The sequence below is a fragment of the Capra hircus genome, chromosome 19, assembly GCF_001704415.2.
Source record: "Capra hircus breed San Clemente chromosome 19, ASM170441v1, whole genome shotgun sequence".
In the NCBI taxonomy this organism is placed as follows: Eukaryota; Metazoa; Chordata; class Mammalia; order Artiodactyla; family Bovidae; genus Capra; species Capra hircus.
Genome location: NC_030826.1, coordinates 41,700,175 through 41,717,719, shown reverse-complemented (window position 1 = coordinate 41,717,719; position 17,545 = coordinate 41,700,175). Strand labels below are relative to the sequence as shown.

At 48.9% G+C, this 17,545-nt stretch overlaps 1 protein-coding gene across 5 annotated transcripts in view; it reads left to right on the top strand.

Annotated features, from left to right (window-relative positions):
• The window catches only part of ACLY (ATP citrate lyase), a 42,629-nt gene that overhangs the window by 20,096 nt on the left and 4,988 nt on the right, over positions 1–17,545 (top strand). For all 5 annotated transcript variants that reach the window (XM_005693833.3, XM_013972417.2, XM_013972416.2 and 2 more), the window contains 9 exons: positions 1,727–1,868; positions 2,152–2,320; positions 3,997–4,101; positions 4,972–5,168; positions 8,171–8,252; positions 8,711–8,821; positions 14,028–14,155; positions 14,726–14,819; positions 16,697–16,851. In XM_005693833.3, the coding sequence (XP_005693890.1) occupies positions 1,727–1,868; positions 2,152–2,320; positions 3,997–4,101; positions 4,972–5,168; positions 8,171–8,252; positions 8,711–8,821; positions 14,028–14,155; positions 14,726–14,819; positions 16,697–16,851 (1,183 nt within the window). The remainder of the gene's footprint in view (positions 1–1,726; positions 1,869–2,151; positions 2,321–3,996; positions 4,102–4,971; positions 5,169–8,170; positions 8,253–8,710; positions 8,822–14,027; positions 14,156–14,725; positions 14,820–16,696; positions 16,852–17,545) is intronic.

Here is a 17,545-nt window from a genome sequence, read left to right as displayed (position 1 = left end):
GTAAATCCTGGGTGTTGGCACCATCAGGAGCCTTCTGTCATGAGAAGCTTATGGCTGTGATGGAAGAGGCGAGCCTGCATGGGGATGTGAATCCTCCATGCCTGGGGAAAGTGATCTCTAAATTTCATTAAAAAAAAAATTATTTGGCTGCATCAGGTCCCAGTCGTGGCACCTGGGGTCTTCCTTGTGACAGGCGGTATCTTGTGGCGCACGGGCCCTGGTGTGGCGTTTGGGCTTATTGCTCCTCTGCATGTGGGATCTTAGTTCCCTGACCAGGGATCGAACCTGTGTCCCCTGCATTGCAAGGCAGATTCTTAACCACTGAACCACTAGGGAAGCTCCCTCTTAATTTAATCAGACCTTGAACTTGGTTAGCCAAGCCAGTGATAGTACAGCAGGTTAATTAATACTAAATGCCCCCTGAGCTTTCTGCATTATGTTTCTTGAGGGAGAGCTGAGGACCTCCCCTGAGGGCTACTTTCCTCCAGCTGAGAGCAGGAGGGTCAGCTCTAGGTGACTGCCAGCTCCCAATCCCCTCTGCCCTTTCCTGGCCTCTGGTGACCCGTCTAGGGGCAGGAAAGAGCCAGCTGGGAGGAGGCTGTGGGGAGAAGGTCGGGTGGAAGGTCGATGAGATAAGCCTACAACAAACCTCTTTCTTGCACCTGCACTGACCTAGAATCAAGAGGTTTAAATCCTGACATGAGCTGGCTTATGTCCAAGTTCACAGGTGGTAAGGATTGTTGGGCATCTGTTTGAAGTCTTATAGTGAACAACAAAGTTCTACTGTATAGCACAGGGAACTATATTCAGTGTCCTGTGAGATATATATGTACTTGTGTGTGTGTGTGTGTGTGTATTTGTGTCACTTTGCTATACAGCAGAAATTAACACAGCATCATTGTAAATCAGCTGTGCTTCAATTGAAAAATAAAAAGTCCGCAGGACTTCTCTGGTGGTTCTGTGGTTAAGACTCCATGCTTCCACTGCAGGGAGCACAGATTTAATACTTGGACAAGGAACTAAGATCCTTCATGCTGAGCAGCATGGCCGAGCCTCCTGCCACCCCCACCTCCCCTGCCCCCACACCAAAGTTAGGAAAAAACATATCTTTCAGTCACTCTGATTGGGAGAACTTAACTTTTTTTTTTCAGATGACTTTAAAAATAATTGATCAGGACTTCCCTGATGGTCCAGTGGTTAAGAATCTGCCTGCCAGTGCAGGGGATCCCTGGGCCAAGAACTAAGATTCTACATGCCATGAGGCAGCTCAGCCCATGCATGGCAACTGCTGAGCCTGTGCCCTAGAGCCTGTGCGCCACAATAAGGGAAACCATCACAATGAGAAGCCCATGCACCACAACCGAGAGTAGCTCCTGCAACTAGAGAAAGCCAGCACTCAGCAATGAAGACCTAGCACAGCCAAAAAAAATACTGATCAAGCCCTCATTTGCATATATACACCTTTCCTGTAGGAATTCTGCCGTCTATTCACTGTTGAGCTCTTTGCCAGCCAGGCAAGACTTCTCCGCTCTTTTCTCACTCTCTGCTACCTCTTTGCAGAACAAATCCAGGCGCATTGTCCCCCAGGTTGTCCGAGTTCCGTCCTCTTGCCTTCCTTTGCAGTTTTGATGACTCACTCTCCCAGGACCTGGGGCGAGGAGGGGTCTGGCAGGGAGCCCCTAGGGGTGTGTGTACTGGGTGCACTCGCTGTGTCTCTGCCCACCAGGAAAGAGCGCCACCCTCTTCAGCCGCCACACCAAGGCCATTGTGTGGGGCATGCAGACCCGGGCTGTGCAGGGCATGCTGGACTTCGACTACGTCTGCTCCCGTGACGAGCCCTCGGTGGCTGCCATGGTCTACCCGTTCACGTGAGTCACTCAGGGCAGGGAGACTGGATGCAACCACCGAGTGGGAGGTCCTCATCGCATCTCCTCTGACAGCAACACAGCTGGGGGGCCTTGGCTTATCCCCCCTTGCTGGGGAGGCGTCTGCCCATCTCAGATGGGGGCGGTTGATGTTTCTGGGGGATCTCTTTCCCATAAACTAAACTCTTTGAAGACGGCGACCCTGCCTTTTTACCCTCTGGGTGAAGCTCCTCCTGAGCCCGGGCAGGTTGACCGTGTCCTTAGCCCTCCTCTGCCTTTCTCACAGTGGGGACCACAAACAGAAGTTTTACTGGGGTCACAAGGAGATCCTGATCCCCGTCTTCAAGAACATGGCTGATGCCATGAAGAAGCACCCGGAGGTAGACGTGCTAATCAACTTCGCCTCCCTGCGCTCAGCCTACGACAGCACCATGGAGACCATGAATTACACTCAGGTAGCTCTGCGCCCTGGGGGTGGGAGGCCAGGCGAGTCCTGAATGGTGTCCACCGGGGACAAAGGCCTTGGGTCTTGGGACTGGCCAGTGATTTGGATGAAAGTGGTGGGAGACTTGATCTTCAGGAGGTGATGGGGTCTCTGAGGGTAGGCGGGCTGCTCACCTGGGCTGCCAGAGCGCAGGATCATCCGTACCCACCAGGTACTCTCTGTGCTGAGACTGGTTTTGAAAACAGGATCAAAAGCATTATTTTTATTGTAAGATTGTTACACATTTGTTGTTGAAAAAAATGCTGATAAGTAAGAAGAGGATAAATATCTCAAGATTAATTTCCCAGAAACACGGTTGCTGACTCTGTGTACATCCTTATCCAAACCTTTTTCTGGATTTGAACAAATGGAATAACATAACTGTTTTATAATCCATCTCTGTCAGTGATGCTTTCCACGTCAGTATTTACCATTTTTGCTTTTTTAAGTCTCGGGATGAGCATATATCTTTCATTGCTTCCAGACACGTAAATGTCTAGAAGTCACACTGCTGCACCAGAATGTGCAGCTTTGAAAGCCTTTGATCCACCCTGCTTGCCAACACTGTTGATGTTGTTCAGTTGCTAAGTCGTGTCCGACTCTTTGTGACCCCATGGGGGTCACAGCATGCCAGGCCTTCCTGGCCAACACTGAATGCTTGGATTTAAAGAACATATATACGTGATAGAATGATAGGCATGCTATTTAATTTGCATAGCTTTGATTATTATTAACTAAAATGAGCTTTTGAAAATATGTGTTGGCCATTTGCATTCTATGATGTGGCCTCCCTTCTTCTTCTATTGAGGTGTTTATCTTTTTTGTTATTGATTTGTAAGAGCTCTTACAGATTAAGATAGTCATTTTTCTGTTTAAAATTATTGTCTGATACAGAACTGACTTGTTTCAGTTTATGACTAGAAAACATAAACTTGTTTTGATATCTAGGTGAAGCGAAAAAAAAACCACAAAACATATCTGTTAAAAATGAGCAGCTTTTCTAGTCTGGAGTACAGATTGGTGAACTACAGCCCAAGGGCCAAACCCAGCCCCCTGCCTGTTGTTGTAAACAAAGTTTTATTGAAATACAGACAAGCTCATTCATTTACACATTGTCCATGGCAGCTTTTATGCTTCGAAGGCAAAATGTACTAGTTACCCCCAGAGACCATATGACTAACAAACCCTCAAACACTGTCTTACACTTTATAGAAAAGGTTTGTGTGGGATCTTTCTCATCCCACCTGCTCTGGCTTTTCCCTTAGCCTACTCTCTGGTCCAAGTGTGGAAACAGCTTGTTTCTATCATGCGGCTTATTCCTATAGCTGGTTTATAATCAGGCACCTGGACAGATGGGGCTGAGTCATGTCAGTTTTTGGATGGGCGAGAATATAACAGCTTTGACTACAGCAAGTTTTCTGGAACCTTTGCTTCCGCTTGGTTACGGACTCACTGTGGTGGTAACCACTGGAGAGCAGTTTCAGGTGCTTCTCTTTTGGGGGAAGGTTGGACGACCAGAGGCTGGTGGGAAGAAGGAGGTGTATATTGTCATGTTTACTCCTGGGAGAGGTCTGGGAGGTGGGTTCAGGAAAGGTTGCCGCCTCGTCGTCTCACGTGGTGAAACAATGACTGTCCCTCGTGCTCTAGATCCGGACCATCGCCATCATAGCCGAAGGCATCCCTGAGGCCCTCACGAGGAAGCTGATCAAGAAGGCGGAGCAGAAGGGAGTGACCATCATTGGACCTGCCACCGTGAGTGTCCCTTCTGCTTCCGGGCTCTCAGAAAGCTCATCGTTGCCTCTTCTGTCTCCCATCTGGCTTGAAAAGATTGAGAGTACCTGCTGAAAGTCAGTCTGTCCATTGCCAGTTTTTGCTTGCTTGTTCTGACGGCTCCTGCAACCTGCAAAAGCCTACTTTCCCAATAAGCGATTATACCCAGGCCCCAGCAGTGGAAGCGCTGTGTTCTAACCACTGGACCACCAGCGAATTCCCTGTCCATTTCCAGTTAATTTTTTAAAGGGCTGTCGCCCCAGACCATATCCCCTTTATAGTTTCAAGGGACTAACAAGCTTTTTTTAAGTGTTTGTCCATCCTCATACAACCACAGCATGGTCTTTGATTATTCATTCCTGCAACTGTGAACCAAAGAGAAATCTACCTAGGGGCCTTATTCTTGACACAAAGCTTCCTGGTATAACAAAAAATGGCCCTGTGAATGTTTTTTGTTGTTGTTTGTTTTTACTTAATTGTTATACTAAAAATTTGGTTGAAGCTAAGATTTTTGAGCTAAGCCAGGGACCTTTCTTCTTGGGGTGGAGGGTGCTCTTGAGCAGAGTACTCGCTTGCATTAGACACCTTTACTGGATGACATTGTCCTTTTGGAGCAAAAGAGGTTATTTAACCCTGAGTGTGCACATCTGTATCTGCAATTATAAGCCACCTCATGGCTCCTTTTTTCTGTGCAATGTCTCTTGAGGGGGAGAAGAATCTTCCTCAGCAGGAAACCACAGGTGCAGGTGCTGGCCAGGGTGGGCTAGGCGGGCGATCCTGGGCTCTGACTCAGCAGAGCTCTGTGGTCACTCAGCCTGCCCTCCTCCCTGACCGAAGTTTCTACCCCGGCAGGTTGGTGGCATCAAGCCCGGGTGCTTTAAGATCGGGAACACTGGCGGGATGCTGGACAACATCCTGGCCTCTAAGCTGTACCGCCCGGGCAGTGTGGCCTACGTCTCGCGTTCGGGAGGCATGTCCAACGAGCTTAACAATATCATCTCTCGAACCACGGATGGCGTCTACGAGGGCGTGGCCATTGGTGGGGACAGGTGACCTTTTTTAACTTTGTATTTTGTATTGGGATATAGCCAATGGTGGCTCAAATGGTAAAGAATCTGCCTGCAGTGCCAGAGACCCAGGTTCTATCTCTGATTTGGGAAGCTCACCTGGAAAAGAGAATGGATATCCACTCCAGTATTCTCACCTGGAGAACAGACAGAAGAACCTGGCAGGCTACAGGCCATGGGGTGACAAAGAGTTGGACATGACTAAGCAAGTAACACTTCCACTTTCACATCCAGTTAGCAATGTTGTAATAGTTTCAGGTGAACATCAAAGGAACTCAGCCATACATATTCATGTATCCATTCTCCCCTAGACTCCTCTCCCATCTAGGCTGCCTATAGCATTGAGCAGAGTTCATGTGCTATACAGTAGGTACTTGTTGGTTATCCATTTTAGACATAGATGTGTGTACATGACCATCCCAATTTCCCTAAAAAGATGTTTCAAAAGGGTTTTGGGCTTCGGGTGTAATTCTGTTGTCTGATTTGTAGCCAGAGGAAGACAGCAGAGGGCAGTGCTTAGCAGGGCCTATTCCGAAATCGGGCCCAAGGGGTTCAAATCCTAGTTTCTGTGTTTGGGGTAGCAGGGTTCGGGGATGGGGTGGCTGCTGCAATCCTGGGGAGGTTACCAGCCCTCCCTAGACCTCTATCAACCTTTTAGAGCAAATGAGTAGAGTAATATTCCCCACTGGGGCTTTTTGGAGTATTGGTGGTGGCGGTGGTTTAGTCTCTAAGTCATGTCCAAGTCTTGTGACCCCAGGGACTGTAGCCTGCCAGGCTCCTCTGTCCATGGGGATTCTCCAGGCAAGAATACTGAAGTGGGTTGCCATTTCCTTCTCCAGGGTTTAGAGGATTAAATGAGACTAATACAGGGCTTGATGCTTAGTAAATACTTGGTGTTAATTGCAGTTAATAAGCGTGAAACGGAGGGAACTTCCCTGGTGGTCCAGTGGTTAGGATTCTAAGCTCTTACTGCCAAGGGCTCAGTTCGATCCCTGGAACTAAAATCCCACAAGCTATGCAGGGCAGCCAAATTAAAAAAAGAGGGAAAGAGAAAACTGTTCTTTTATTCATTAACAAATATGAGGGTAATTTTCTAGCGCTGAGCAGTTTTCTGATTCTGTGCAGATACCCCCACTCAGGGTCCTACAGTTCAATTAAATTCTGGACATTGTCTATCTGGAAATAGCATCATAGCATTGGATCCCATAGGTTTGGGGCTTGGTCCCCTAGGACTCTGCAAAACCCAGCCTCTGGTACTTCTGAACACTGGCTATAAATCAGTGGGGGATGGGAAGCGTGGTCCTATGACTCCCTCCTCAGGTTTAATAATTTGCTAGAAAGGCTTGCAGAACTCAGGAAAAATTTACTCACAGGCTTCCTGGGTTATTACAGAAGTATGGAACGAGGTGGAAGAGGGTGATGGGTCATGGCATGGAGAGTGCACGGAGCGTCTGTGCCTTCTCCGTTGAGCACATTGTACCAGCCTGCCAAGAGTTGCCTCATGAAGACAAAACACACTGCTATCCACCCCCGTGACTCAGAAAATGACAAAGGTTTTATGCGTGCTGGGTCAGGAACCAGTGCCAAAGACCAAATAGCAAAACAAAAGATGCTCTCAGTACCCTTGTCACTCAGATAGTGAGGGTTCTCAGAGCTCTGTGCCAGGGACTGGAAGCAGAGACATATATATATATATATATATATATATTTTTTTTTTTTTTTCTTACTATGTCTCAAATTGTGTTCTTATTATTTTCTGTTAGTAGGAACAATAATCAGTAGGTCATCAATTGAGTAATGTCTTAGAGCAATGCCTGGTACTTGTTACCATGATAAATGTTTGCTATTACTGTTTACTGTTATTACTGCAGCTATTGTTTGGCCTAGAAACCAAAAGCTGTTAAGACTGAGTCACCTTGTCAACCCTCCGGAGCCTCCCAGATCATTCCGAATGGAACATCTGAGTGAGAAGGGACTTCCGCTGAGGTCTCTGGGGAGGTGGTCTTAGGACCCCTAGTCCCTTGGTGCTCCCTGACAGAAGGCTCCAAGTCAGACAGGTCTGGGCGGTGCTACCAGTTATATTGTCCTCTTGGGATTTAATACTCCTGAGTATATCAAAAGGACCTTGGAGATCTGAAGCCTACTTGGCCTTAAGTCCTTCTGCAAACTCATGTGACAGTAGAAAATTAAAATATTTTGGCCTGTACATAGACCTTCTAGCCATAGCCTGGGATGCAGCTCAGCATACAGTATTCATTATCTATTGCTGTGTTTCTTAAAAATCACTACCCCAAAACAAAGTGACTGCAGTGATAAACGTGTATCCTCATGGTTCCTGTGCTTCAGGAGCCAGGGCTTGGTTGGGAGGTTCTGGCAAGTGCAGGGGAGGTCTCTGTGGAGGTGGTCAGATATGGGCAGGCTGCAGGTGCCCGGCAGATGGGCTTCTGCCCTGATGGCTGAGAATCCTTCCCCCAGCCACTACTCTTGGCTGCCTTCCCCCAAAATGAGTTAGTCAGGGGAGAGTGTTGAACGACCCAAATGCAGGAAGAGAGGCATGAATTTCCACCTTTTTAAAGGAACGTATGGACATATTGTATTTATTTATTTATTTTGGTCATGCTGAACAGCATGTGGAATCTTAGTTCCTCAACCAGGGATCAAATCTGTGTTCCCTGAAGTGGAAGCACAGAGTCTTAACCACTAGACCGCCAGGGAAGTCCGCGTGGACATATTTTAAAATTACCTGCCATGTGCACCCTCCAGGTGTCTCTCACTGCCGTGGGAACGTCTCTGCGCTTATTCATTCGTCTTCTTCCCCTTCCCTTGTGTTCCATTTACTCCCTCCCCCCTCCCCATTACTCCTGAGGCATGTCCAGACCCTCACTGAGCATCCACACCCACAAAAACCTCCACCGTGTTCTTAGTACACGTGTGTTTCCCACACCTGTACTCACACCTCACCTCACTGCACCTGCTCTCACCAGGTACCCCGGTTCAACGTTTATGGATCACGTGTTACGTTATCAGGACACTCCAGGAGTCAAAATGATTGTGGTTCTCGGAGAGGTAAGTTTGTTTGGTTTTGTTTTTGATTTTTTTTCTTTTTATAAAAGTCATGGGATTTTGGTTTTTAAGAAACTTATGCATTTTGTTTATGTATAACTGAAAGTGACGGTCCCTGGCTGGCCCCAGTCTGTCCCTGGTGGGTGGAGTGGATAGCTGGAGTCAGAGAACCTCTCTGATGTGTGCCCCTGATCAGATCTGGCCCTAAATTATCTCATACCCTTAGATCAGGAAGGGGGAGTTCTAGGAACTCTCCGAGGATACCCATCATCATTTGAGAATACTTTGTGGCATCTCTTGTCTCCATCTTTCACGCTGTTATTTGACCAAAGCCCCTGTTCCCTCCTCTTCAAGTTGGAACTCTGGGCTCCTGCCTGACTCAGGACAGATTTTCCTGCTGCTCTGGGAGCAGCTCAGCATGGATTCCACTGGCTCAGGGGCTTTTTCTTGTCGCCTGGCAGATAGGGGGCACGGAGGAGTATAAGATCTGCCGGGGCGTCACGGAGGGCCGCATCACCAAGCCCGTGGTCTGCTGGTGCATCGGGACCTGTGCGGCCATGTTCTCCTCCGAGGTAGGCCCGGGACTGGCCCCTGCTGGGCTGGGGTCCCAGGGAGGGCATCTCTGGGAAACCACGTGGGCCTCTTGGCAAGTGGCTGGTTTCGTCAATAAGCATGCGTTACCTGCTTGGTTACCTGCTTGGTTACCGCAAGGGCCAGGTGGGCCCCTCCTCTCTAGAAGCTCAAGTCCAGTTGCAAGAGACAAATTCATCCCCAGATTGAGGCCAGAGCAAGGCTTTGTGTCCCTCTTCAGAGTACGAGTACTGCCTGGATTAGTTGAGATGGCGTCTAGAGAAGATGAACTGCTCCTTAAGGGATGAAAAGGAGTTTCACTGAGCGAAATGGGGGGGCGGGGAGGGAGAGGACATAACCTAGGCTCAGAGCTGGCGAGGAGCTGGTGAGAAGTCCTGTGTGGACAGGGATTGTAGAGGAAAGCCTCTGGATATGTTAATATGACCTGATATATATGAAAGTGCCTGGGAGCAGAAGTCCAGCCTGTGGTGCATGTTAGAAGCCCTCTGAGCTCTCCCACTCCTGCTGGGTGGGACTGGCCAGACCTCAGGCCCTGGAGTCCAGCTTAGAGAATCCTCTGTCTTAAAGGCGGCCCACCCACTAATGATGAAACCAAGGAAACAACCGCTTGTCACCCATCAGTTCGTCAGCAGCTGAGTGTCAGACCTTGACCTCTGCTGTGTGTATATAAAGTAAAATTTGGTCATTAAGGCTTCCTGCAGCAGCGGTAATTCCTACACTTAAACCCTCAGTCCTTGGACTTCCCTGTGGTTCAGAATCTATGCTACCACTGCAGGAGACACAGCTTCCATCCTGATGGGAAACTAAGATCCCACACGCTGCGAGGTACGGCCACCCTCGGTTCTTCCTTCCAGTAAGCCTGTCACACTACCCTTTCCCCTTAGGTTGATTGCCTTTCTCCTTCAGATTCCTGTCACCTCCAAATAGAACTGTTTGTCCGGGTGTAAAATGTACCTCTCCTGTGAACTAGCAGCTCAGTTTCTGCTAATTTACTTGGTGGATGTGCGTGCAGAACTGTTGAGAAGTATGTGTACTTGGAGGATATTTGCTGCCATGTGGTGATGGCAAGACATGGAAACACCCAACACTGGATGGGAGGGGACTGTGTTGTGTCCTCATGGCATGACCATGTAATAGAACACTGAGTAGAAGAACAAGGTGGATCTTGAGATGTCGATGTAGAAAGGGTTCATGTGGGATCCAAGAAGGGGCAGGTTGTGGCAGATGCTTACCTTAGGATCCACTTTGTGTAACTGTGAACTGGGCGTGTGTGTATCTTTTTTCTGAATAGATGAAAGGGAAGGGAGCGGGTCATGTATCTTGCCCATCCTCCAGGGCTGAGCTCCACTTCCACAGGCCTGAGAGTTAGCTCCTGGTGGATCTGTATGACTGGGGCGAGTCGTTTCGCCTCTCTGTACCTCATTTTCCTGAGCTGTAGAAAGGAGATGATTCTGAAGGACTTCCCTGCCGGCCCAGTGGCTAAGACTCCACACTGCAAGGGGGCAATAGGTTCGATACCTGTTCAGGGAACTAAGATCCCACATGCTGCCTGATGCGGCCATGAAAAAGAGGCGTTGGGGGGATGATTCGGGATTGCTGTGTGGCTAAATTAAGAAGGTAATTGTAAACTGATGTGGCCATGAAAAAGAGGCGTTGGGGGGATGATTCGGGGTTGCTGTGTGGCTAAGTTAAGAAGGTAATTAATTGTAAAGGTGTGGCACATACAGGTCTTAGCAAATACTGGTTTCCAGGCTTCAACACGCCTGTTCCATGAAGCCGTTCCTTAGTCTGTTTCTTCGTGGCTGCTCTCCGTTCCACTAGAACTAGTTCTAGAACTCACACAATGCTACTTCCCAGCATCGCTCCGTCGTGTCCAACTCTCTGTGACCCCATGGACTGCAGCCCACCAGGCTCCTCTGGCCATGGGATTTTCCAGGCAATAGTACTGGAGTGGATTGCCATTTCCTTCCCCAGGGGATCTTCCCGACCCAGGGATCGAACCCGGGTCTCCCACATTGTAGACAGACGCTTTACCGTCTGAGCCACCAGGGAAGTCCGTTCCACTACAACATCTGAAAATAGTTCCTCCCACCCCTGCAGGCTTTCTCTTAACCAGCTCTGCTTTACGGCAGCCCCCAGCATGCTGAGGACCCCTCCAAGAAGGTGAGGACCCTGCTCATTTGTTTCTGGGCAGGTGCTCATCATCACCCTCGGGGTAGGGCAGGTCCTTGAAGTATTTTGCTTTTTGGGGGGGGAGGGGGTTAAAAATGATTACTTTTGGCTGTCCTGGGTCTTTAGTACTGAAGGGCTTTTCCTCTAGTGGCGGTGTGCGGGCTTCTCACTGCGGGGGCTCCTCTTGTTGAGAAGCGCAGGCGCTAGGTTGCGAGGACTTCAGCAGCTGCAGCGCGTGGGCTCAGTAGTTGTGGCTTAGTTGCTCCAAGGCATGTGGGAATCTTCTCGGATCAGGGATGGAACCCGTGTTTCCTGCAATGACAGGTGGATTCTTTACCCCTGAGCCGCCTGGGAAGCCCTCAAGGTGTTTTATTTTTGCTTTTTATTCATTAAAAAAAAAAACTTTCTTTATGTAGTTTTAAGAATACACGAACATAGAGTGGTACCGTGATGGTCCAGCTGCTAAGTGTTTTTTGATTCCTTGAACAGGTCTCATGACCTTGCAGAGCTCTCTGCCCCATAGAGGAGGTGAGATAGGTACACCACACAACATCCTCAGTTCAGTGCCTTGGGGAAATGGAACTGAGAACCGGGAGATGGGACTTCCCTGGTGGTACAGGGGATAGGAATCCGCCTGCCAGTGCAGCGGACACGAGTTTGATCCATAATCAGGACAGATTCCTCATGTTGCAGAGCAACTAAGCTACAGCTGCTGAGCCTGTGCTCCTCAAAACAGAAGCCATGGCAATGAGAAGCCCGCACATCTCAACTAGAGAGTAGCCCCCACTTGTCACAGCTAGAGAAAGCCCGCACAAAGCAACACAAGACCCAGGGCAGCCAAGAATAAATTAAAACATAGCAGGTATATTAAAAAAAGAAGAAGAAGAATTGGGAGTAGAGATAAGAGGACAGTGGTAGGATGGCGGTGTCCCAAAACGCTGGTCCCATAGCTGCCGCTGCTGATTCGCTTAGTCATGTCCAACTCTATGTGACCCCATGGACTGTAGCCTGCCAGGCTCCTCTGTCCGTGGGATTCTCCAGGCAGGAATACCAGAGTGGGTTGCCATGCCCTCCTCCAGGGGATCTTCCTGATCCAAGGATTGAACCCGGGTCTCCTGCACTGCAGGTGGATTCTTAACTGCTGAGCCATCAGAGTCCTGTAGCGATGGTCCTCAAAACAAAACAAAAACCAATGAAAAGGAAGCTTCTATAAATTCTGAACATACTCAGATTTCATTATCTCCCTTTTAAAAGCTTTAGCTCTGAGAAATCTGAGTTAAACTTGCTTAACTTCTTTAAGTCTGGTGTTCGTTGAGTTTATGTGAACGCACAGTCTCTTCTTCACACCCAGCTACCCACGCAGGTTAAGTTCTGTACAGAAGGCCCTGGGACCTTGCTTCGAAGCATGTGTCTTCAAGCCTTGCTAACCAAAGAGCAGTTCTGGCTTACCTTTTTAACACTTCAGCTCTGGGACTTCCCTGGTAGTCCCAGTGGTTAAGACTTTGCACTTCCAATGCAGGGGCTGTGGGTTTGATCCCTGGCCAGGGAACTAAGACCCACGTGCTGTGCAGCACAGCCAAAAAAAAATAATGATAAAATTAAAAGAAGAAAACAACTTAGGCCACATTCATTGTCTGGTTTAAATGCTGCCACATACCGCCTGTGTGACCTTGGCAAGTTACTCTATTGCTCTGTGCTTCCACTTCCTTGTTGAGAGGAAACAGTTGTAGGTACTAAATGATGACATTTGTGAAGCTTTTAGAAAAGTGCCTGGAGGCAGTGTTCTTTTGGGCTTCCCTTGTAGCTCAGTGTTTAAAGAGTCCGACTGCAATGCAAGAGCCTTGGGTTCAATCCCTGGGTTGGGAAGATCCCCTGGAGAAGGAAATGGCAACCCATGCTGGTATTCCTTCCTGGAGAATCCCATGGACAGAGGAGCCTGGCAGGCTACAGTCTATGGGGTCGCAAGAGTCCAAGTGAGACACGACTGAGTGACTAAGCATGAGCGCACATATGAAGTGTTATTTAAACAGGGAAGATATGATTATCACACCTGCCCTGATAAGAGTTTTGCACCATATTTCATTAAGTTAATCTCTTTGATACAGTTACCACATAGCTCTTTTGATTGGTTTTTTTCTTCCTTCTCTCCCCATAACCAGCTCCCTACCCCATATTCCATTGGGTTTATAGTTTAATCTTAGTTCATGCTCAGGTGGAAGGGGGCAATAGCTAATTAGCTCCCTTTGATTGTTGCTGTGTGGGAATATAGGCCAAATGGTGCAAAATGTGGCTTTTCTTTTTAAAAAAGAGTGGAAATTTGGATTTTTACAGGAAATCTTCTGGGGTTCTGTTTTGTTTAGTAAGGGTACATACTTCATCCAAAGTACGTGCAGGACAGTGAGGTCACACTTACGAGCTCCGCAGCTTGGCAGGGTGTAACTTCTCACAGTTGCCCCAAACTGACTGCTACCCTGTGTCCCCTTATCTCCACCCCTACCCAGTAAGTGCCCCATGGGAAGCCAGAGGAAGGTGTTTGTGGAGTTGGTCTCGTATCCTGGCTCCAGTGCCCCAGCTGTGTGACCTTGAGTAAGCTCTTGAACTTCTTGGTGCCTCAGAGTCTCATCTGTGCCTGAGAGTCAGCCAGCGCACCTATTCAGTGAGGCTTCTGGGGGCCTGAAGTGATTCACGTAGAGCAAGGGTCCCCAGTCTCCAGGATCTGATGCCGGATGAGCTGAGGTGGAACTGATGTAATAATAATAGAAATAAAATGCACAGTGAATGTAATGCACTTGGGTCATCCCGAGACTATCACCACCACCACCCCCGCCCCGACACCCCCTGGTCTGTGGGAAAATTGTCTTCCACAAAACTGGCCCCTGGTGCCAGAAAAGTGGGGGACCGCTGACATAGAGCATTGAATGGGGTCTGGCCTGTAATCAGTGCCAACATCCTCAGGGGCCTTCTCTCTCTTAGGGATTGACTGGCCTGCTAAAGCCGTTCTTCTTTGCATTCCAGGTCCAGTTCGGCCATGCTGGAGCTTGTGCCAATCAGGCTTCCGAAACTGCAGTTGCCAAGAACCAGGCCTTGAAGGAGGCCGGAGTGTTTGTGCCCCGGAGCTTCGATGAGCTTGGAGAAATCATCCAGTAAGTGAACCTGGGGAGGGTGGCACCTCCCTGCCCCTTTCCCAGTCCCTCGCCAGGGCAGCAGCCTTGCCTAAATACAGGTGTCCAGTATGGCTGGTCTCTCTCAGGCGTCTAAGGCAGCTCTTCAGATGGTCCAGAATCTTTCCTTTTTGGCTTTCTTTTTTTCTAACTTATTTCTAAAAGCAGCAGTTTCAGGCTGTTCAGACTGGGCTTAAAACATTCAGTTGCTGAGCCTACCTACTTGGTGGGCCATGAATGAGAGACAAGTGTAGGAACATTCATCCAAACATGAGCTGTTGTCTCTTCCTGTTCCTCCCCTCTGGCCTTCCTTGGCCTCCAGACTCAGCCTTCTCTAAGGTCCCGTTCAGAGGTAGTGGGGCCGGTCTTGGCTAGAACCTGTTTTCATTTAGTTTTTGGGAATCCACCTGGTAAGGGTAAGCTGCTGACAAGGGGGGATACAGGGCTGGGAATCTCTGGGGTTAGATGGAAGAGCATTCGAGAGATGCCCTAGAAGAGCCCAGAAGAATGAAATCCATGTGGATGTCTCTTCTCCGTTTTCCTGCCTCCCAGGTCCGTGTACGAGGATCTCGTGGCCAGAGGAGTCATTGTACCTGCCCAGGAGGTTCCGCCCCCCACGGTACCCATGGACTACTCTTGGGCCCGGGTAGGTGCCCCGCGTTGTCCCTAACCATGTGTGTGGCTGAGGTATGCTGGAGCTTGTGAGGTGGCCCCTTCTGACCAGCCAGAGAAACAGATGCAGGGCCCAGGAGGGGGCAAGGGCAGCGTGTACCTCCCACAGTGGTGTGGCCTAACCTGGAAACAGGGGCTGGGGACAGACAATGTCCTCTAGAGCTATCTGCACCTGCTAAGAGATTTCAGGCTACTTGTCTAAGGCAGGGACATAGATATAGAGCAAATTCTCTTATCTACAAGATCTCTTAGAAATCCATTTTTAAAAGACCAATAACCCATTAGAACAATGGGTAGGAGCTGTTCTTTCAACATGAAGAGTTGCTCAGCTTCACTCCTTATAAAAGAAACCAAAGTAGAAACTGCGATACCAGTTATCTCCTACAGGTCAGCCTGTAGGACCAAAAAAGACCAAAAAAAAAATTCTCTGATATATTGTTTGTATGGGTGTGAAGAGGGTGGAGGGGCTTCCCTGGTGGTTCAGCGCTAAAGAATCTGCCAACAATGCAGGAGCCACAGGCGATGTGGGTTCAAGCTTTGAGTCAGGAAGATCCCCTGGAGGAGGGCATGGCAACCCACTCCAGTATTCTTTGCCTGGAGAGTCCCATAGACAGAGGAGCCTGGTGGGCTACCGTCCATAGGGTTGCAAAGAGTTGGGCATGACTGAAGCGACTTGGCACACACGATGAGGCTGGTATGTTGATTCGTTGGTTGTGGGAGTAGCGTTGGCGTGACCTCTCTGAAAGGCACGTGGATAACATCAATTCAGTATAACAGCGCTCATACCGTATGACCCAGCAATTCCCTGTCTGGAAAGCTCCCTGAAGGAAATGCTTGCATGTACACATATGTTCAAGAATATTTTTTGAGCTGATGGTCATTGGTGGAGGAATGGCCGACATGTGGGGTTGTCATGAGGGGATACTCGACAGCAGTTAAACGGAATGAACTTGATCTAGGTATATGCTAACATGTGTAGCACTCAGATTCATTGAATAAATAGTGCATTGTAGAACAGTGTTTCTATTATGAGTATGAAAAATGTAGGCATGCAAAATGATGTCTGTTCTCCATGTGTCCATGTGTGTACCTAAAATCAGAGAAAGAAAGGTCCAGAAAAATGTTCACCAAACTAACAGACATGAAATCAGAAAACCAGGGTGGGTGGGGTGGAGGGCAAAGGCAACATGACTTCGTTTGTTCTAGTGTCGATTTCTTGAAAGGAGAGTGTATTCCTGTTGCTTCTATAATTAAGATATAATTAGAGGCATATCTTAAGTTCAGAAGGGATAACTAAAGAAATGGGCTTGGACAATTAGCTGGCACTGCCTGCCTTGTACCCCGACTCTGAAAATGGAAGATTCAGGACCTCATTGCTCTCCCGGTGGAAAAGGGCATGTTGAGGGGATTCTCCACCTCCCCAGCCACGTGCCTCATTACATTTTGCTGGGGGACTAGCAGCTATGTGTGAAGTATTTAAAAATTGTCCCTTTGGAGTCATTCTTCCATTTCTTAGCCAGGTGACCTGGGGCTGGTTACTCTGTTGTGAAGTTAAAAGGAACTCCTGGATGCCAACAGCTAAGTGCCCTGCCTGAGTCCACACACATTCAGTAAAGACAAGAAACAGGCCAGGCTGAGCAGGTGCCGTGGAGTGATTGCTCCTATTTTCTTGCCCCAAGTGATCTAATCAAAGGGCTTTGTGATTCCTTCTCGGGAGGACTTTGAGAGTTGTTGCTTGGCCACCAGTATTTAAGACCTGGGACACTGGTTCTGGGCACAGATAGTGAGGACGTTCTGGGAGAACCTCTGGTCACCACAGCCCTGCTTGTCTCTGCCCCCATCTCTGCTCAGGAGTTGGGCTTGATCCGCAAACCTGCCTCGTTCATGACCAGCATCTGTGACGAGCGAGGACAGGAGCTTATCTACGCGGGCATGCCCATCACCGAGGTCTTCAAGGAGGAGATGGGCATTGGCGGGGTCCTCGGCCTCCTCTGGTTCCAGAAAAGGTGAGGCATGGAGGGCAGAAGAGGGTAGGGCCTTGTGATTCAGCGTTCATTTTCCTCCCCTGCCAAGGGAGTGGGAGTGGGCAGCTTTGGGGAACATGTCCAGGGCCAAACTTTCTGGCCACAGATCAGTGGAAAGGTCAGAGGAAAGAGATACAGGTTCCTAAGTCTTCCAAGGATGGAAAGGCCAGCCTGAACCAACAGAAGTAGAAAGCAGTGACCTCATCAAGGATCTTGGATCAAGGATCTTTCCCTTGGGAACTTTTAAGGAAATGGGCCAGAGTTGAATGCAGGCCTGTTGAGAGAAAGGTCAGGGTTAGCACAGAAGGTCTGGATGCACCTAGTGGCTTAAAGAGTGCAGGCCTGGTGGAGTTGCTCAACAGGCAGAAAGTACCTTATAGTGTGTCCTCTGAATCTGTGTCTTATCAGCTTGCATGGGGGGAAAAATCGGTTTTCTCTGCAACTCCCAAGCTCAGCCCTCCCCTGGGACTGACAGCTGGGCAAGGAGGCTGATGAATAGGTAGTCACAGAGCCCTGCCTTGGAGTGGTCCTGGGCAGAAAGCCAGGTGGAAATCTTGGTGTGTGTCCTGGTCTCACCTCCGAGAAGATGGGTCTTGGTCCTGCCTTGAGCCCTTCCTGGGAAAAGTTCAAGGCTTGTAATACCTGACAGGTCTCACTGTATGTGCTCTTGCGTCCC